This window comes from Mytilus edulis, chromosome 1, assembly GCF_963676685.1.
Source record: "Mytilus edulis chromosome 1, xbMytEdul2.2, whole genome shotgun sequence".
In the NCBI taxonomy this organism is placed as follows: domain Eukaryota; kingdom Metazoa; phylum Mollusca; class Bivalvia; order Mytilida; family Mytilidae; genus Mytilus; species Mytilus edulis.
In genome coordinates, this window is record NC_092344.1 from 21,900,643 (window position 1) to 21,922,957 (window position 22,315).

Here is a 22,315-nt window from a genome sequence, read left to right on the forward strand (position 1 = left end):
TTAAAGAAAGTGTGCAAATTTTATCGTCATACACTAAAATTACCGTTAATGTCGTTTGACAAGATTTTTTACTGTCATTCGTCATCTATGTACCCACATTTTGATCCTCCAATATTTGGCAGAAAGCAGACTAAAATATATGGAAGTTTGGAATGAAACTAAATTTTGTCTAGATGCTAAACAGATCAATCTTTATATTGTCATTGTACAAGAACTTTTTAAACATTACAATCATGATATGGAGTATAAGTATGGTTAAATACATAAAATATTCATCAGAGATGTCTTATTTATGGCCAACAGATACTCAAAATCCAATAAGTTATTACATAGTTTAACCACAATTTCTTAATCAATATGACCTCAGCTATATTTCTAGTAAAAACTAGAGGCACTTTTGAAACTGCTAGTGGACTGCACTTTAAAATGATAAATAAAGGAATTAGTATACAACTTTTGACCATTGCCAATATTGGGGATAGGGTATACATGTACAGATTTAATGAACATAAAACTATATTTTGAAAATACTGTACTTAATTAATATAACTAGAAAATTACCAAGTATCAGAAATACATTTATAGCTGTTCTTCATCATAGAAGTTACTGTAAAGTTTTCATTGGTGAGTTTTAGAACATAATTTGTATACCCTTAACTCAGAAATGTTCAGCTGTGGAGCAGTAGCTCATAGATCCTTACAATATTTTTGTACAATTTGGAGACCATATGGGTTATCTGCAGAACTGTAGCTCATATGTCCTTTTATATATCTTTTTAACAATTTGCAGACCATAAAAGATCTTCAGAATGTACACTTAGAAGAAATTTGTTTTAAAGGGAATTTTGTTTCCAAATGATTATATGATTAGCTGTCTTCGGAAAAAAAATAAAGCAAGATGTAGTTTTTGACCAACCATGCAAGGGTTTATAGCCAGTCAAGGTCATTAAACATTCCAAGAGCAGTTTTTGATGGTGACAATCCTTGAAAGAGGTATTTAGGCAAAATCACTGGACTTGATAGACCTTTTATTCAAAAATATTGGGCTGCATAATTTTCTGTTTTTAGCTTATTATTTTTTTAATTTTGGATTTTCACCTTTTATATGAATTAATGTAGTTGTAACCTAAATATTTGGTGTATGAATGATTAATGTCTCAGAGTTAACTCCCAAAAATGATGTCACCTGTTTATTATAATAGTTTTCTCCAAATAAGAAGCCTGCAGCAAGGAGTGTACAGTGTAAAAATCAATTTATTACATGTGGTGGTATAGAAATATTTTACGTAAAATATAACAATGTTCTGATAATTTTCAGCAAGACAAGCTTTGACAGGAAATATTTAAATACTTCTGTGAATTCATTTATTTTTCTTTTTTATTGTAGATTAAGGAAATTTTTTAATTTCAATCATATTTGATTTTGTTGTTTTACCAGTCTGCAAATTAAACAAGCCTATATACAAAATGAGTACCTCTTTAAACGTTCAAACTCATGGAAAATTGGTATTCCAGGAATATTATAAACCCACAGTAATATCTGTTTAACCCCCAACATTTCTTACAGATGGAATGAATTGTGTATGTAAAAAAATAGAACCATATGTGATGAGTTTATATTGATCAACAACATTAAGATAGAACATGCTAGAATAATACTTACACATGAACAAATTAAACATTGTGAATGCTTTCCTTTCCACGACACAAATGAGAGAAAATGTCACCTCCGCACACAATGGAGGCTAATCAAGTCAAGTCAATAATTTTTTCCCGCAATGTCCTCAGCTTTCAAAAACGATTAATGAATTACGGTATTATTGGAAAATAATCCTACAGTATTAAGCTATGAAATCTGTCATGCTAGCTAGGCTAAGATCAATTAATGTGTAAATAATAAATAAGACTCTCAACACTAGTACATCTAGATCTGACTATCACCATTATATATCTTTATCAACAAAGTTTGTATATAAAGTGATTAATCGGCTAAATAAATCTCACATATATGCCACTGAATTGTTTGGTGCTCAATTATATGTCATTACAGTCACACAAAAACCTGTTAATTATTATAGGTAAATCCCTCCTCACACCTGGAACAGCTGATGGTGTCCTCCAAACCTAGTGTTAATTAGTAAACTACTCTCTCATTAACCTAACGAGATTGTATCCTTCACTTATACAGACAAACAATATTAATATCTTGGCATATGCGATGATTTGACCATTATAATGGTGCAGATATCAAGATTTGTGTACAACAATACATCACTTACAGACACGTTTATGTCACCTGGGGGCTTTCTCAAAAGGTAGAAAAGAAGATAAATTATGACACTACAAACATATAAATCTATTGAACATATCAATTCTTGGAACTAATGTTTGATTTCTATTGACAATTGTATAAAATATATGTAGTTTATTGAATATCTCAACTAACAAAATGTAAATGTAATACTACAATCAAAAGTGCTAATAGAAAGAAAGAAAGAAAGGTGGAAGTGAAGGGGTGATATAAATTATCATTGTTTGTACTTGCTTGATAATTTGACCTCTATGTGCATGAACAGTTTTTCAATTACAGATTGAGAAAGACTAATGCAGTAAAATGAATCATCTATAAATAATTAATTAATTGATGTTCAATTAAAATAGATCCAGGGTAGGGGGGTCTGGGTGTTGAAACACCTTTTTTCTGACGCCCCTGGATTTTCATAAGGGAGCTACCATTTGATTTTTATGGGGGGGCTAGGATGAAAAATTCTGTCCTGCATTTTTTTTAGCTGTAATCTCTGTCCTGCCTTTTTATTTTTTACTCTGTTCGGTCTTGCCTTTTTTTTTTAGTTTATCCTGACTTTTTTTACCTAAATTGTCGTCCTGACTTTTTTTTTTTGCAAGTGTCTCATCCTGCCTTTTTTTTTTAACTCAAAACTCCTGTCCTGCCTATTTTTTCAAATTTCATCCTAGCCCCCCCCCCCCCCCCCCCCTATCCCCCCCATAAAAATCAAATGGTAGCTCCCTAAAGCATTTACAGTACCTAGTATATATTTTTTTCATCTGGATTACTTTAACCCTTTACTCCATGGAAATATTTTTTTTTAAACATGATTTGCAGTTTTTTTTTCAATAAAAAAAAATCATCAGGTTTAAAGTATTAATGCATTGCTAAAACAAATATTTCATCAATGAAAGTCCAGTAAGATATTGGCATGAATATCCTTTTTATATTAGATTCATTTTTTAAAATCTGATACAGATTTTTCATAGTCAAAATGTTTCACCTGAGGCACTACACAGGCGTCATTATGGAGTAAAGGGGGTGGCGTCATAAGGTGTTATCATGGGGTAAAGAGTTAACACACATTTTCTTACTCAAATAAAGTTTTTCTGAGACCCATTTCTGTCCTGCAGAAGGCATCTCCACTCTTGGACACGCACCAAATTATCAAAACTTGGTCAGGACAATTTGCCAGAGTCAACAGAAAGACAAACTGCCAAAAAAAAGAGCTTTTCATTCAAAATTGAATACTGCAAAAATGTGAATAAAAAAAATTTCAGAACAAATTTGTTTCCAGATTTATGAATGCAAGTTAATATTGCAAACCAGAAACTGTCACATCCTGTGACTGTGCCTTCTATTGGATTGAGAGAAAACTGGCAAAAATGATTTGAGTTGTAATAAGACAAACTTACACCAGGTAGATAGACTTGGGTATGATGTATATATTCTAACTGTCTTTAAAATATTGCATTATTCACAGCATGAATCTAATATTAGAAGGGGAGGCTCCAAAGAATTAAGAATTTGATAAATTTATTTTAACACAAAATCAGTTATTCTACCTTCATTCATTAAAAAATTTAATAGGGCCTATCAAGAGATGCAACACCGTATTGATTTGCATGGCAGATGGTTCCAGTGACCAAGATAACAAGATAACAGTTCTATAGACATTTTAAAACTGGCCAATGGCAAAAAAATAGACATAACTTCATAATATACATGAAGCCCAGACACATGGAAATCCTTTATATACTAACACAGACAAGTTTTCAGAACAGAATAGAATAAATTTTCTCTAAATTAATACCTTGCTGTATGAAATTGATTGAAGATATAAATATTGGTCAATGTAGTTCTCTATATATGGACATGGACAGAGAGAACACTACAGAAAAATCAATGATCTACCTAAAGCAACATGTAGAAATAGTCTATAAAATAAATTCATATTACTCTCAGCCTCTGGGGAAATTAACATCAGCAACAAATGATTACATATCTACCAAATAAACGTTGCATGAATAATTTTTATTTATTTTGCACTCAACTGTGTTTCTGTCTGACCTTCAACTTGGTATATATACACAATCAGTGTTGCTTCAGTAATTGCATTGAACTGCAAGAGCTCTTAGCAGTTAGTCTGATTATCTTGCAAATCAATGACTTCTCAAAATTTGAAAGAGAAGCTTTTCTTTTTTAGTCAGTTTTTATGATATTTGTAATTTTATATAATTAAATCTAAGAAAAAAAATATAAAATTATAAATTAAGTAGATAACAATTTGTATTTTTTCCATGCCAGGGCTGTGCATAGGTCACTATACATTAAGGTTTTGCTCATTTTCAAAGGCTATATTGTGACCTATAGTTATTATCTTTGATCCTTGGTTGCTAATAGATATTTGTTTCAATGGCAATCATGTACCTCATTTCCCTAATTTCAAACTGAAAAAGTAAATGCTATGATTATACTATATATTGCATTACTTTTGCTTTCAGATTTGTTTGCCATTTTGTCGGTATAAAAGGGTTAAATCAATAGTTAAGGATGTTTGCTTCTTTGTTTCAAAATAACAAGCTTTCTAAAAGACTGATATAAGTTGATAGGATACTGATAAAGGAGCCAAAAAAGCAGAAAAAATTGAAGGGTCAATTTGCTTGTTTTAGAGATATAAGCCATTTAAAATATGGCGGGTAATTATTCTTTCTAGATTTTTCATGTATTTAACATTGGCACTTAATTTTTTTTAAAACAATAAAGATTTTATAAGATTTTCAAATATATGGCTTTTGATACTATACAACAACATGTAACAAAATTATGAAAAGAAAAGAAGGGGTTATTGGGAAAAATATTTTAATGGTACTACATTGATAAAACCTGAGGATTCTGAGTATATTACAAAAAAGCAAACACAAGTACTGCATTGATAAAACCTGAGGATTCTGAGTATATTACAAAAAAGCAAACACAAGAGTAGTGAACATCCTTAAAGCTACAATGAGTTCATTTACAATTTTAAAATATGATTACAAGATTAAGTTATTGAGATTACAGTAAGATGGTGTTTAAAAATACCGACAAATTAAAGATACATGTACCAGTATTTCATTGAAACATGCATTGTGTAAAGGGACTGTCTAGACACATCTAAATGTATCGAAAAGAAAATGAATCTGAATACAATGTACATAAGACCTCAAGAATTCAAGGCTTTAAATTAAACCTCCTTAAAATTGGTCAAGAAATAAGCAATCTATACAAAGAATTAGAAAAGTATTATTTTTGGCACCGTTCTCCTAAATGGTTTAGGCCATAACCCCCAAAATCAATCTGAACCTTTTTTTTTATGGTCTGGAACCTTGCAAATTGTGGTTCAATTTCATAGAGATTTATACTTAAGTTATTGTCTGGAAACCAAATGTATTTGGCTATCACAACATGGCTGTTTCATTATACAACTGCAAAAATTTGGCAGTCATATAAAATTATTTTAGGCTTACAAGAAAAATGACCAATACTACAAATTGCAGTAAAACATAATTTTATGATTTATAGCAACTAAGATTTCATAACATGTGTCTGAACAATATATCAAACTCTAAATGGACCATTGAAGAAACTAGTTGGTCTTTCAAAATTACCTATTTACCAGCAAACTATATAAAATATTTGTGAAAAACGCTTACACTTTATCAGAAAGCTTAACATTTAAAATATTGATTTTTTACTGCAAAGTCAGCAATCATACTACATTTGTACTTCCACATGAAATATATCTATATATTATGAACTTTTATTGGATTATATAAAACCATAAATTATCACCTTTCAGTGCATTTGTTCTGATCATGAAGTATTGATTTTTAATAATACAAGGTGAAATAAATAAATTTGGTGTTTTTACTGTCTTCTGATTGGTTAAAAGGGCGGGTTAAAATTATTAGTTTTATTTTCAATGTTGTCGATTTTGATGGTGACACGCCCACTCTGACGTTGTGTATTCATACGCCAACATGTGTGTGTGTTGTTATCGTTAATATAAATAATAAAAAAAGTTCTTTGAGCCTTAATTTTGATAGAAATTTATTTTAAATGAATGGCAATAATTTATTTTGATTTTATTGAACCATAAAACTAATTTTTTACTCTTCACATTTTACATAATCCGCTTCGCGGATTATTCAATGTGAAGAGTCAAAAATTAGTTTTATGGTTCAATAAATTCAAAATAGATAATAGCCATTCATTAAATAAAGTATACATGTGTTGATCACAAATTCTTTTGAAAGATATAAATGCAAAAAACATTCCTTGAGTTATGAAATGCAGATCTAGATAACCAGAGTTTATGTATAAAGGGGAATAACTGCTGAATTATTTCTTTTAATACTTCTAAATTATATTCTTTGTTGTAATATTAATTAAAGTAATATGAAACCAGTAAATGGGGAAAATTAATGTTTATCCAATTCTTGAACCATCTCATGCATATATCATAAACTACTATAGACTTCTGTGCACAATGTTATCATTTTTTTTGCATCGATTCCATACAATTGTCAAAAAAATATTTCACTCAGTTTGTTATGTTGTTGTGAAAATATAGCAGCTAATTAATGATTGTGTTTTGAAGCCAAATTTTACTGATTGTGTTTTGAAGCCAAATTTTACCGATTGTCACTTTTGTAAACAATCAACAAAGAAGCATGATTATTCAGGTAAGCATGTTGTTGGGAAACTACAAAAATGCTTTTTTTTCACCCCTAATTCCTAAACCGTTGGCACCATAACCCCCAAAATCAATTCATACCTTCCTTTTGTGGTATTGGACTTTCTGGTAAAATTTCATAGAGATCCATTCACTTAAACTCAAGTTATTTTCCAGAAAATTAAGGCAAATGTGTCTTCGGACGACACAGATGCAGACAAAGACGACGACAACATCATACCAATTTATGATGCAAAAAATTTTTTGGCAGAAGTATAAACGATAAAACGTAAATTTCTTTTATATTTAGACAAATTGAAGAATTTCTTCTAAAAATGTATATGTTCATAAGTTTATAATAAAGACTACCCATTTAGTTATCAACCAGATGCTCCACAGGGTGCAGCTTTATACGACCGCAGAGGTCATACCCTGAACAGTTCGGGCAAGTAAGGACACAACATTCAAGCTTGATACAGCTCTGAATTTGCATTGTGATTCAAAAGTTGACACAGCATAGGCTTCTGATGAACTTAAAAAAAATTAATTTACCTATTATGGTCCAATATCCAAATCTTAATACATGGCCATGGATTGATTCAGCATATCAAAGAATCCCAAGAATTCTTTTTATGATGAAATCAAACGTTTGATTTTGGACCCTTTTGACCTCAATGTTGACCAATTTGATAGCATACCAAAGAACCCCATACATTCAATTTTTGTTGAAGTCAAACAAAGTTAAATTTTGGAAGACAATTTGGACCAACTTGAAAACTGGGCCCATAATAAAAAATCAAATTACATGTTTAGATTCAGCATATAAATGAACCCCAAGAATTCAATTTTTGTTAAAACCATACTAAGTTTTATTTTGGACCCTTCGGACCATAATGTTGACCAATTCAAAAATGGGACCCAAAATTTAAAATCTCAATACACGGTTAGATTTGGCATATCAAAGAACCTCAATAATTCAATTTTTGATGAAATGAAACAAAGTTTAATTTTGGACCCTTTAAACGTCATGTGGACCAATTTAAAAACGAGGACCAAATTTCAAAAATTTAATACACGGTTTGATTCAGCATATTTTAGAACCCCAAGACTTCAAGTATAAAACCCCATTGAAATTGGTCAAGAAATAAGCAATTTAAACAAAGTACTAGAAAAGTATTGTTTTAGCCCCTTTTTGAGCCCCAATTCCTAAACATTTTGGGCCATCACCCCTTAAATCAATCCCAACCTTCCTTTTTTGAAATGGAAACTTGTGGTACAATTTCAAAAAGATCCATACATGTACACTTACACACAAGTTATTGTCTCGAAACTAGAAAAATAATTATTTTGACCCCTTTTGGGACCCTTGTTCCTAAACTATTGGGACCAAAACCCCCAAAATATATCCCAACCTTCCTTTAGTGGTTATAAACCTTATGTTAAAATTTTATTGATTTCTATTTACTTTATATACGAAAGTTATTAATTACGGTAGAAAAATAAATTAAAAAAAAAATTTCGGGAAAATTTCCTGAATTTTTCATTCTACTAATGAACTCAAAATCGTTAATAATTTTTTTTCCAGATCTACTTCCTTTTCCAGTCTGTTTCTGCGCACAAATGTTTCCAGTCGGTGGGTCTTGTTTGCATGAGACTTTGAACAAGAGGCTGTCACAACGACAGCAAACCGGATTTATTTACATTTATTTGTGTCCTGGCAATATCACAAGAACCATTACTGATGAATGGTGAAAGTGAAAATCATCAATATCAAATTTGACCTCCATTTTGTCATCAGTATCAACATTTTGAAATAATAATATTTGAAAAGCTTAGATTGAATGGTTCATGAGTAAATGCAACAACGTGAATGGAAACGCCATTTTACGATCTTTCAAGAACCACAACTCCTGAACAGTAAAAGTCAAAATCGTCATTATGGAACTTGACCTCTATTTTGTCATCAGTAACAACATATTAAAATTTCAAAAGCTTTGGTTGAATGGTTCATGAGAAAATGCACGGACACGACGGGAAACACCATTTTTCAATCTTTCAAGAACCATAACTCCTGAACGGTTAAAGTCAAAATCGTCATTATTGAACTTGACCTCCATTCTGTCATCAGTAACAACATATTAAAATTTGGGAAGCTTTGGTAGAACAGTTCATGAGTAAATGCAAGGACACGACTGAAAACTCCATTTTTCAATCTTTCAAGAACCATAACTCCTGAATGGTAAAAGTCAAAATCGCCATTATTGAACTTGACCTTCGTATAGTTGTCAGTAATAACATATTAAAATTTTAAAAGCTTTGGTTGAACGGTTCATGAGTTAATGCACGGACAACATTTGATTGCCGTCTTTCAAGAACCATAACTCCTGAACGGTAAAAGTCAAAATCGCCATTATTGAACTTGACCTTCGTATAGTTGTCAGTAATAACATATTAAAATTTTAAAAGCTTTGGTTGAACGGTTCATGAGTTAATGCACGGACAACATTTGATTGCCGCCCGCCCGCCCGGCCGCCCGACCGCCCGGCCGCCCGGCCGCCCGCCGTACATCCCCAAATCAATAACCGACATTTTTGTCACAAAAATCCGGTTAATAAAATGTATATTTATCAATATATCAACAAATATAGGAAGGAATTCAACACCCAATCATTTTTAAAATTTTTGAAAAACGTTACCTGATAACTTTCTTTGTTTGCATTTAATATGACGTCATAACTTAAATAACGTCACAACTAAATCCCTAACAACAGAATCAATATTAGAAACATTTTAAATGTTACGGTATTTCCGTTTCTTTTATTAATATGATTAAATTAAAAAAAAATTATATAAAGATTTCGTCCCAATTTACAGGTAATGCCTGCCTCATATTATCTAGAAAGCATCCGTCTTTGGACAGCAACATTCAAATGGAGACAGACATATTTTGAAAACATTTACAATCAAATCAATTCATATTAAAGTTATTTTTCTCAGTTTTTGAATTATACTTTGAGTTAATACATGTACTTATGCTAATAAATTAACATTTTCATATTTGCATTTTTTTTATTAATTCATATAGTTATCTGAATTCAATCAATTCATGTTAATTATGTCATTGAACGATCAGTTCTTTATACATTTATCAGTGTTCTAGCCAGGATTTGAAAAGGGCAGGGTGCTAGTCAGAAAAAGGGCAATTTTACGTGTAAATGTCATTGAAAAAAGGGCAATTTTACGTGAAAAATGTCATTAAAAGGAGGGCAATTCTTCAAGCCTCATAATTAATTAGATTATATTAACTTGGGCACTATGATAAAATCTAGTTTCAGTTAAAATGGAGTTCATATAATTCTCTACTATACATGTAGGTACAATGTTTTATGGTTGATGGTATGATGAGATACACTTTCGCAGCTTTAAGTGTTTCACATCATTATATGTATGTTTTTTTTATCTTATTCATTATAAGTATGTTTTACATAAACCACAATAGGTGATGCACCAACTTCAAGTTTTAAATTATAACTTGAATGCACTTAATAAATCAATCAATAAAAGTGAAGAAGAAAAATACAATTTTCAAAATATATTCATTTTTTAAGTGTATTCAGGTTATATAAATAATTAAAAGTAATTCTGATATGCATTTGCATTCAATTTGTTTTATATTTAATCTTTTTACGAAAAAAGGAACATAAATTAAAGGAATATATTGTGATCGGGTGATAAAAAAGGGGAAGGAACTCAATGTTTTTGTCAAACTTTTTTGAAATAAACAAATTATTAATGATCATAAGGTAAAGTAATTTGTGTTAATTAACGATGTGTTTGACACCAAAGATGTAAGGTAGCTGAACTTCCTGTACATGGAAGAATTACAAATTTTATGGTATTTCAGAAAAATACCGATTTTTTCGCTATAAAAAAGGCAGTGCGCCCAAGGAACGGCAGAAAAAAGGCATGGGCGTCAATTAAAAAGGATGGGCGCTGTGCCCTGTTCAAACTTTGTAGCTAGAACACTGTTTATACTGAGATGTAATGACATAAGCACTGTTACAAAGGGAATGTACATGTAGGAAAAATACAAAAGTAAAAATAGAATTAGTCTATATAAACTAGAGATCCTAGCTCCTTGTTTGATTCCATTCTACTAATGAACTCAAAATCATTAACTTTTTTTTCCAGATCTACTTCCTGTTCCGGTTTTCCCTGCTTTCGCGCAGAAATCTACTTCCTTTTCCGCTCTTGTTTGCATGAGACTTTGAATAAAATATATATTTATCAGTCTAGTAAAATATAAGATTGGAACCCAATACAAATTCATTTTTAATAATTGTTTGATATGAAAAAAACGTTACCTGATGAAAGCGTTTCTTTTGCTGACATTGAATATGACTTCATAACTTAAAGAACGTCACAGCTAAATCCCTAACAACAGAACCAAAATTGGGAACGTTACAGTATTTCTGTTTCTTTTATCGATATGTTTGATTTAAAAAAAATAATGCATACAGACTTCGTCCCCATTCACAGGTTATGCCTGCCTCCTATTAGTAATTTTTGGTGCATGAAGATAAAATGTACACTTTCTTAATAAAGGCAATAAAAACAGCTAATGATTATGATGAATCTTGTTCAATTTTAAAAAAAAACTAACAGTTATGATGGTAAGAGAAATTATTTAAGACCTCTGACATATCACAATGAGGATATTGACGATAATGATTTGGTTCCCGAAAATTACTGCTTTCACCACTCGGAATATATAGTACTACTACCCTACCCTCATGTATATCTATGACTGCATAAACCTTGGGCACACAGATATTTGTATCTGTCAATGTACCGTTAACTATCTACACCCGTATTTTTTTGTACAGGTGTGGACAGTAAACTGCACATTGTCATAAAAATTTGACAGAAACGAGTGCCTGTGTTCTCTCAGTTGATTGGTCTGGATTAGTGTATTTGGTTAAGGATGTTATTTGCAATAAGTGTGACTCCTGGTCTAACTTTCAAAATACATAAATCTACTTCAAGTTGATTGCTGAGTGTTGTAGAGTTTTCAGTAAACTAAAAAATAGAAAAAAAGGGGGAGGCATTTGAACTATCTTCATACATACCATAAGACAGGTTTTCTGTCAATTTTAATGGGCCTCGCAAAATGTATACGACAAACACTACTAAAATAAACCAAACGGCCCAAAGATAAGTCCACGACCAGTGAATCCAAGATTTAACTTTCTCAAAAATCCTAGACAGGAAGCCTGCCATGATCAAAATCACTGTCACGGAGAAAATTGTGTATTCGATAAATACAAAATGTTATTGATTTAAATTTGAAAAAGAAGAAACAACAAGTACAATTTCAAACAATGTGTAAACCATTCTCCATTCTTATCTTTTGGTGTTATAATTTATCAACAGTTACCTCGGCCTAGTTGTCAGGTGGCGGAAGTTTTCAAACTGAAAGAAGAAATTTTGGTGTCAACATTATTTTCGTCTTGGTTCCTACTCTTTGCTGTCGAAACATTAAAGTGTAAGAACTATTTGTATGACCTCATTGTGCAGTGAGCAAAATTGCTGAAGTAAATTTTTGTTTGCCAATAGCCTGAATCGGGATTGACGAAAAAGATAAAAAAAAAAAAAATAAATTATATCCCCTCAGCTCACAGGCACTTGTTTCTGTCAATGTGGGGTTTACTATCCATACTGGCACTTTTTTCTGTCAATGTGAGGTTTACTATCCATACTGGCACTTTTTTCTGTCAATGTGGGGTTTACTATCCATACTGGCACTTGTTTCTGTCAATGTGGGGATAGTAAACCTGGTACAAGTCAAATCGGCACCTGGTCAAATCGGCACCCATAGAAAAAGTCAAATTGGCACCTGGTTAAATCGGCATCTAGTCAAATCGGCATCATTTAAAGTCAATTCGGCATCCAATAATATTTGATATAATATATGGGACTGGGACTATTATGCTAAGTTAGTAATTTAAGTATACTAGCATAATAGTCCCAAATATATATAGATATTTCTAAAAATGTATAAATTCGATCATGATTTATTTTGTTAAAAAGCATCAAGCTGTAAAAATGCAAAAGTTGATTATTTAAAGTTTTCTCAACATTATGTGACTGATGTTTTCATGGTTTTGATAAGTTTTCTTTTCAATTAATAAATAACTTTAATCAAGTACATAGTGAAAACACAATGTAACACCAGCTTTTGTTTCGCATATTTCTGTCATATTTTCACAACTATATGATATAATCTAATAGCGAGAATTAATACACAAACATGATTAGACCAAAAAAGACTTTTTATGGATATATGTGGTATCAGGAGAAATTAAAATTCGAATGTAAACTATTCGGGTATCCTCATTTCCATTGTGAGGACAAGGATAATAGTACGAAATGTTAAGTTAAAGTATATAAATTTGAATTTAAAGATTGAACTAGAACATTTTTAAAGATAAACTTGTATCACCTGGTCATACCTGCCAACTTTTGAAAATGGCCATGGGGGTTTTTGTGCGCGGCACCATTTTTGAGAGTAGAATTTTTCGCGGCATTTTTTCGTGTGATGATTTGGCTCCTAAAAGTGTCTGACATACTTCTTTTTTGGGGGGTGATAGTTGAAGATGCTGTTATAACCTATCCGCTTTTTTTTAAATTGTTTGATTGTTGTATTCTTTTTGTTGAGATAAACACCAGTAAGATGACTTTTTGTTTGTCTGATACATTGTCAAGAAATAAAAAAAAAAGTAATAATTTTAATAATTTAATAACAAAAAAACCAACAAACCAACAATATATGAGGGTCCGTTATTCCCTTATCTTCATTTTTTAAGGGCATTGTATTCATTTAACCCAATCCAAACCCTCATATATATATTATATAGATCAATATCACAAGCAGTACTAGAATGTTTGGAGACATCATTAAGGCCACCGTGGTCAACTTTAAAGTCTCTGTTGCAAACTTTACAAAAGGCATGTGACAATCCTAACGTTGATTTAGACAACCAGCCCCTGTACTTGACATTATTCTCCCATTTCTCTAAGTATTTGCACGAAGCAAGACGCTTTTTTTTTCTTAGGCGGTGACAGAACTATTTTGCAAGTGATAACTCGCCCATCATGATTCCAATTTTTATAAATTTAACACCCAAGCTAAAATAAAACAACTCAAAATTTCGATTCTTTGATTGTTTACTATGCCGACATTAATCAACTGGTGAATGCGTGATCACTAAATTTTGATTGGATGAAATTTGTCAGACACGATTTGTCTCCCTTGGGAAAACTTTCAAAAGTTCAAAATCGGGAACAAAAATATTTTTCGTGTAAATTTTACTAAAATCGTGTATTTTGGCTATTTTCACGATCACGATCGTGTAATCGGGACAGAGGGTCAAAATCGTGTAGTACACGCCTAAATCGTGAAAGTTGGCAGGTATGCCTGGTGTAAGAAAATGTGTGTCAAAAAACTTATAACTTGTACAAAAACCCTGTACAAATTATAAATTGTACAAAGTTATATTTTGTACACATCATATATTAAACAAATTTAACATGGGTGCCGAATTGACTACATCAAGTGCCGATTTAACCAGGTGCCAATTTGACTAGGTGCCGATTTGACTATACTGGGTGCCGATTTGACCAAGTGCCGATTTAACCAGGTGCCAATTTGACTAGAATTCTAGTAAACCCCACATTGACAGAAACATTGAAGTGCCCAGTATGGATAGTAAACCCCACATACTGGTATGGATAGTAGACCCCACATTGACAGAAACAAGTGCCCAGTATGGATAGTAAACCCCACATTGACAGAAACAAGTGCATGTGCTTTACTATCCATACTGGTATGGATAGTAAACCCCACATTGACAGAAACAAGTGCCTGTGCCACAGCTCCAGACCTACAAAAAGGAAGGCTAAAAACGGTTACAGTGTGTTTAATTGTCTGCAACATGGAAGGTCGAAATTAACCTGACTGCTCCCTACGTGTACTTCCTAAAATAATAAATAGGAGTAAATGTGATCAATTTCTAAATTTTGTCATAACATTCAGGGCTTTCCCTTGAAATTGAAGTAGTAGGTTAAATAGGTGGCTGTAACATGCGTTTGGTGCTTTACGGCAGGGGAAGCTCTGGCATAAATAGAGCAAAATCCTGCAGTTTCTCAATCTCCGGATTGTGGCACCTAATTTCATCTTTCAAATGACCAATTTTTATGTATGAAATTAAAGGGGGAAAAAAAGAAAAAAAAATCTCAGAAATTTCATTTTTTTATGTGATGATTTGTTTTTTATTTATATAATAATCCGATTTGTTAGAAATCTTGGATCGATTTATTTTGCTTAACTACATGCATTTGTAAACAAGTCCCTTTTTTCTCCAAAGACTGTTACGCGTATTTAAATCATACAATTATTTCTCAAGCATTGACAGAAAATTGATATATCCTCTGATTTTCTCTTTTTTCGTAAACTTCAATAAGTTGGATACATAAATCATTTGGAAATATTATTTATTTGTAGTCAAGTCGACAATATTGTACTTTCGTTTTTGAACTTGATTCTCTGAACTGTTGACCCCATGGGCTTTGAAAAATGAACTGCAAAACTAAAAGATACTGTTTTCCACATTCTGAACAACATGATAAACTACACTTTCTTTTATTTGACTGATATTATATTCCACAACATAAAATTGTCATCCTATTTGATTGTCTTTACGTTAATATGAGACAGGCATTACCTGTGAATGGGGACGAAGTCTGTACTAATTTTTTTAAATTCAAACATGTTGATAAAAGAAACGAAAATACCATAACGTTTCCGATATTGGTTCTGTTGTTAGGGATTTAGTTGTGACGTTATTTAAGTTATGACGTCATATTAAATGTAAACAAAGAAACGCTGTTATCAGGTAACGTTTTTTTTTCGTATCAAACAGTTATTAAAAAATGATTGGGTGTTGAATTCCTTCCTATAATTGCTGATATGTTGATAAATATACATTTTATTCAAAGTCTCATGCAAACAAGACCGGACAGGCAAATAAGACCAGAACAGGAAGTAGATCTGAAAAAAAAAGTTAACGATTTTGAGTTCATTATTGATTTTCTACCATAATTATGAAAGTCAAAACCAACGAGTTAATGACATTCGGAACGTCTCTATTGACATTGTTATCGTTCAATGACCACCGGAACGTCTCTCTTGTCATCTTTGAAAAGAAACGATGCATTCTGACTTTTTAAAAATAGACAACCAATCAGTAACCTGAATTCATGTGAACAATATTTAGCCAAAGGTAAACACTGATCTTTTCATTCTTGTTTATCGTGACTGCGACTTTGTGACAATACATCTCTTAGCTGCCTGTAAACATTTGAAACAGATTTTTGTTATGCCCCACCTACGATAGTAGAGGGGCATTATGTTTTCTGGTCTGTGCGTCCGTCCGTCCGTCCATCTGTCCCGCTTCAGGTTAAAGTTTTTGGTCAAGGTAGTTTTTGATGAAGTCGAAGTCCAATCGACTTCAAACTTAGTACACATGTTCCCTATGATATGATCTTTTTAATTTTAATGCCAAATTAGAGTTTTTACCCCAATTTCACGGTCCACTGAACATGGAAAATGATAGTGCGAGTGGGGCATTTGTGTACTGAGGACACATTCTTGTTCTTTTTGAATTTATATTTTTGTCAGTGAAGTAGCCAGCACTTGAAGCCACCATAAACGGCAGAAATCCACCGTCTACCGGCTACTTTGGAAAGCCCTAAACATTTGATCAACTGAAATGAACCCTGCTAAGTCGTATAGAAATACAACCTTAACAAAAAAAATATTTGGCCCTTGAACACCCTATATCTGACTCTATATACTATCATGACTACTGCCTGCGAATTGGAAAATTGGCAAATTTAAAATTATATTAAAAAAAATTATTTAAATTTAAAGTTTTTGAATTGGTTTGACTTGAACAGAAATTACAAGATCTCCCAAGCGTGTCAGAGGCTAGCAGCTACTTCTGTAAAATCTAAATAATGTTATTTCATTTTAACAGCTCATGTACATTTTGCTTTTTACTCAATGTCACAGCGTAACCACCACCACACTTCAGCGTATATCAGCAAGTTATTGTCACAATGTCACCATCGCACTTCAGCGTGTTAACCATCGCACTTCGGCTTGACCATCGCAGTTCAGAGTACCATCACTGTTTCGAGTCCTACATATACAAAAGATAAAAATCCTTCAAACATTCCACACTGAGAAACATCAACAGTCATAAGTACGAAATTACTATGAAGTCTTCTTTTTCTTCTGATTACGGGAATGGCTCCTGTGCTGGAGTGTGGAATATCCTGAAACTGTAGTTTTATCATGTTTATGTACATTGTATATGAAAATGGAGGTAGAAAATTGTCACCTAAATAAAATATTTGTCACAGTCCAATTACAATTAAAATAACGTTGGATGTCAGAGTAATCTTGAACAACCCAGTCAATAAAGCTGGTGAATTAAGTGCTCCATCCATGACAAATCGCCACACTGGCAAATCGCACCACTTTTTAACCAACTCGCCCCACTTGTGAAAACATTAGAAAAGTTATACTTATCGTTATGATTTTTTAGAGCCAGACTACAAAATGTATTAGAAATCTCAATAATTTTAACTGCTACTTTTATTTTTGGACAGAAACATTGTAACATGATTTGCCAAAATCAGTCATTTGTGGTATAAATTAGAGGTACATTTCATCTTCACATGCCAAAAATTACCATTAATGTCATTTGGAAAAAAAATTCTACCGTAATTCATCATGAAGTTACCCCTATTACCACCCTCGTTAATAAGTAGCACATTCAAAAGATTTTAAAATCTAGGCTTTTATAACATGGACACAATAAGCACATAGATAGAAAGGCTTATATTATTACAAGTGCACAATAAAAATCCACTTTATTACACATAAAAACTTCTTCCATAGAAATATATCGTTACAAAATGTATTTGTATAGGGTAGAAATTAGCTACATGCATAACCCATCTCCAGCTATTAACATGATTAAAGAGTTAAATTGATAATCAAATGAATATTGATTCAATAAGGTTAAACTATTTACTTGGAAGAAAATAATGCATCAGTGATGAGCTACATGTAACAACGAATATTTCTAAATTCTGGTATCATTAATATTTGAAACAAAATTAATTGTGTTTTGAATTTTAATCTAAATCATAAAGCTGACTTGTACATGTAATGTCCCTTTAACAGTTATGCAATAATCTTTAATTAATTTGATGCTTCTGGAAAAACATCTCAGAAATTTTAATTTTATTTTCAGATGTATTTATCTGCCTTCTGAATAAGTTAATCAAAAGACAGTTCCAAAATTACCATGGCCAACCCATTTGGTCAAGCAACTGGGGGTTTTGGACAACAACAAAGACCTGCATTTGGACAGGCAAGCCCATTTGGCCAGTCAGCTGGATTTGGAACACCTCCCCCAGCATATGGATCTGGAGGATTTGGTAGTACTCCAAGTGGATTTGCTACCAGTGGATTTGGAACAAGTGGAATGAATCAACCATCTAGTGGATTTGGTACAAGTGGAACGAATCAACCATCTAGTGGATTTGGTACAAGTGGAATGAATCAACCATCTAGTGGATTTGGTACAAGTGGAATGAATCAACCATCTAGTGGATTTGGTACAAGTACCAATCAACCATCTAGTGGATTTGGTACAAGTATCAATCAACCATCTAGTGGATTTGGTACAAGTGGAATGAATCAACCATCTGGTGGATTTGGCACAAGTACCAATCAAACATCTAGTGCATTTGGTTCAAGTATCAATCAACCATCTAGTGGATTTGGTACAAGTGGAATGAATCAACCATCTGGTGGATTTGGTACAAGTACCAATCAAACATCTAGTGGATTTGGTACAAGTGGAATGAATCAAGCATCTGGTGGATTTGGTATAAGTGGAACAAATCAAGCATCTAGTGGATTTGGAACTTTTCAAACTGGAAGTGGTGGATTCAGAACAACAACCAGCACTCCTGGATTTGGACCTCAAGGTAGTTTTTTTTACTAGGAAAATAAATTCTTTTAATTGTCCAGTGATTTGCATCGATAATTTTTTTTACTCCTTAATCTTTTTATATGACCGCAAAAATTAAATTTTTTTTGGTCATATATTGGTATCACGTTGGCGTCATCGTCTGCGTCGTCGTCGTCCGAATACTTTTAGTTTTCGCACTCTAACTTTAGTAAAAGGGAATAGAAATCTATGAAATTTTAACACAAGGTTTATAACCACAAAAGGAAGGTTGGGATTGATTTTGGGAGTTTTGGTCCCAACATTTTAGGAATTAGGGGCCAAAAAGGGCCCAAATAAGCATTATTCTTGGTTTTCTCACAATAACTTTAGTATAAGTATATAAGAAGTCAATGAAATTTTGACACAAGGTTTATGACCACAAAAGGAAGGTTGGGATTGATTTTGGGAGTTGAGGTCTGAACAGTTTAGGAATTAGGGGCCCAAGTAAGCATTATTCTTGGTTTTTGCACCATAACTTTAGTATAAGTAAATAGAAATCTATAAAATTTAAACACAAGGTTCATGACCACTAAAGGAAGGTTGGGTTTGATTTTGGGAGTTTTGGTCTTAACAGTTTAGGAATAAGGGGCTCAAAGGGTCCAAAATTGAATTTGTTTGATTTCATCAAAAATTGAATAATTGGGGTTCTTTGATATGCTGAATCTAACTGTGTATGTAGATTCTTAATTTTTGGTCCCGTTTTCAAATTGGTCTACATTAAGGTCCAAAGGGTCCAAAATTAAACTTAACAAAAATTGAATCCTTGGGGTTCTTTGATATGCTGAATCTAAAAATGTACTTAGATTTTTGATTATTGGCCCAGTTTTCAAGTTGGTCCAAATCGGGGTCCAAAATTAAACTTAGTTTGATTTCATCAAAAATTGAATAATTGGGGTTCTTTGATATGCCAAATCTAACTGTATGTAGATTCTTAATTTTTAGTCCCGTTTTCAAATAGGTCTGCATTAAAGTCCAAAGGGTCCAAAATTAAACTAAGTTTGATTTTAACAAAAATTGAATTCTTGGGCTTTTTTGATATGCTGAATCTAAACATGTACTTAGATTTTTGATTATGGGCCCAGTTTTTCAAGTTGGTTCAAATCAGGATCCAAAATTATTATATTAAGTATTGTGCAATAGCAAGAAATTTTCAATTGCACAGTATTCAGCAATAGCAAGAAATCTTCAATTGCACAATACTGTGCAATAGCAAAAAATGTTCAATTGCACAGTATTGTGCAATAGCAAGAAATCTTCAATTGCACAGTATTGTGCAATAGCAAATATTTTCAATTGCACAGTATTGCGCAATAGCAAGAAATATCTAATTGCACAATGTTGTGCAATAGCAAGAAATTTTCAATTGATTGGAGTTATCTTTCTTTATCCAGAATAGTAGTTGAATCAACTTAAATCATTGTTTTGTACAATATACAATGTATATTCACTTTTACTACCAACTGATAAATTAAAACAATCTTTACCATTCAGTGATATTTACTGTGATAACAAGCACCTTTTGTTACATTTTAATATTTTATGATGTATTTAAATGAGGAGTTATTGTTGCAAACTCCATTAGAAATTTGAATTAAGATGAGTTTTGGAAAAAGGGAAAGGGGGGTGTGAAAAAAAAATGGGGGGGGGGTTACATTTTTTTATTTCAGATTTCATAAATAAAAAGTAAATTTCTTCAAACATTTTTTTGAGAGGATTAATATTCAACAGCATAGTGAATTGCTCAAAGGCAAAAAAAAAATTTTAAGTTCATTAGACCACATTCATTCTGTGTCAGAAACCTATGCTGTGTCAACTATTTAATCACAATCCAAATTTAGAGCTGAATCCAGCTTGAATGTTGTGTCCATACTTGCCCCAACCGTTCAGGGTTCAACCTCTGCGGTCGTATAAAGCTGCACCCTGCAGAGCATCTGGTTTTATTCGAATTGCAGGTTCAATGTTTGGAGGTACAGGCTTTGGAACAATGGGACCACAATCTGCCTCTGGTTTTGGTGCTTCAACAACTCCCTCTTTTGGAAGTGGAGGTTTTGGGACCCAGTCTCAAACTGGACCAGTTTTTGGAAGTGCAACGACAACAGCTGCCTCCGTTGGAAGTGAAGGTTTTGGAACCCAATCTCATTCTGGATCTGGGTTGTTTGGAAATACTTCCACATTAGGAGGGTCTGCTGTTGGAAATCAGTCCAATACAAGCAATGCATTTGGGGGATCTACTTTTGGAACAGCTACTCAAGCTAGCAGAACATCAACTCAACCAAAGTCATTTGGTGGTCCCACTTTTGGTGCTGTGTCACAAGCAAGTGCAATTGGTACTCCTTCATTTGGACCTACAACTCAGACTGGTATGTTTGGTATTCAGTCGCATGCAACAGTCTGTCAAACAACCTCGTTTGGTAGTCCTTCATACGAAACCACAACTCGAACAAACACAATTGGACCTACAACCAAAACAAGTACACTAAGTTCTAGTTTTGCAACAGCTACCTCCACTAGAGCTCAGAATTCATTTGGAGGGTTTGGTAGTGCAACCTCATCTGGAGCAACAACTTTTGGTGGAAGTGGTTTAGGAACATCTCAGGCGCCGACTGTATTTGGACAAACAACTCAGTCTTCTGTATTTGGAGGTACTGGATTACAGACAGGGTCATCAACATTTGGTGGAGGAACTTTACCAGTCACCACCTCTGCTGGTTCCTTTAACACACAAACAACAGCATCCATAGGAATATTTGGTCAGACAGGTCCACAGTCCGTTTTATCTGGTACAACAGGCATGCAGTCCTCTGGGATATCAGGACAGAGAGGAATTCAATCAACACAAGGACCATATCCCTTTAGTGCAGCACCTTCAGTATCAACAGGGCTGTTTGGACTGTCAGGTAACTTTGTTGGTTATGGGAAAGCACTCATATACAATAGTTTTTGTTGAGCCTGCGACTTTTGTCCCAGAAAGCTTGACATAGGGATAGTGATCCGGCGGCTGCGTAGTTAGCTAACTTCTTCAAAGCTTTATATTTTAGAAGGTTGAAGACCTGGATGCTTCATACTTTGTATATGGATGCCTCATGTAACGAAGTTTCCGCCAGTCACATGTCCAATGTCCTTGACCTCATTTTCATGGTTCAGTGACTACTTGAAAAAAAAGTT

General features: G+C 32.9%; 2 protein-coding genes across 10 annotated transcripts in view; one reads left to right on the top strand and one right to left on the bottom strand.

The window, feature by feature from the left end:
• Positions 1 to 12,549, bottom strand: part of LOC139528056 (suppressor of tumorigenicity 7 protein homolog) — a 71,472-nt gene extending 58,923 nt beyond the window's left edge. For 2 of the 7 annotated variants that reach the window (XR_011665518.1, XM_071323876.1), the window contains exon 1: positions 12,439 to 12,549. Coding sequence is in view for 2 of the 7 variants with exons in the window: in XM_071323854.1 (XP_071179955.1) it covers positions 12,131 to 12,281 (151 nt within the window). In the remaining 5 variants the exon portion in view is untranslated. Of the gene's footprint in view, positions 1 to 1,663; positions 2,323 to 12,130; positions 12,308 to 12,438 lie in introns of those variants that run through there. The other 5 variants (XR_011665509.1, XM_071323854.1, XR_011665517.1 and 2 more) reach the window with 4 other exon arrangements.
• Positions 12,445 to 22,315, top strand: part of LOC139527948 (germinal-center associated nuclear protein-like) — a 57,768-nt gene continuing 47,897 nt past the window's right edge. For all 3 annotated transcript variants that reach the window (XM_071323646.1, XM_071323657.1, XM_071323668.1), the window contains exons 1-3: positions 12,445 to 12,546; positions 18,386 to 19,127; positions 21,103 to 22,047. In XM_071323646.1, coding sequence (XP_071179747.1) covers positions 18,440 to 19,127; positions 21,103 to 22,047 — 1,633 coding nt within the window. In that variant the 5' untranslated portion in view covers positions 12,445 to 12,546; positions 18,386 to 18,439. The remainder of the gene's footprint in view (positions 12,547 to 18,385; positions 19,128 to 21,102; positions 22,048 to 22,315) is intronic.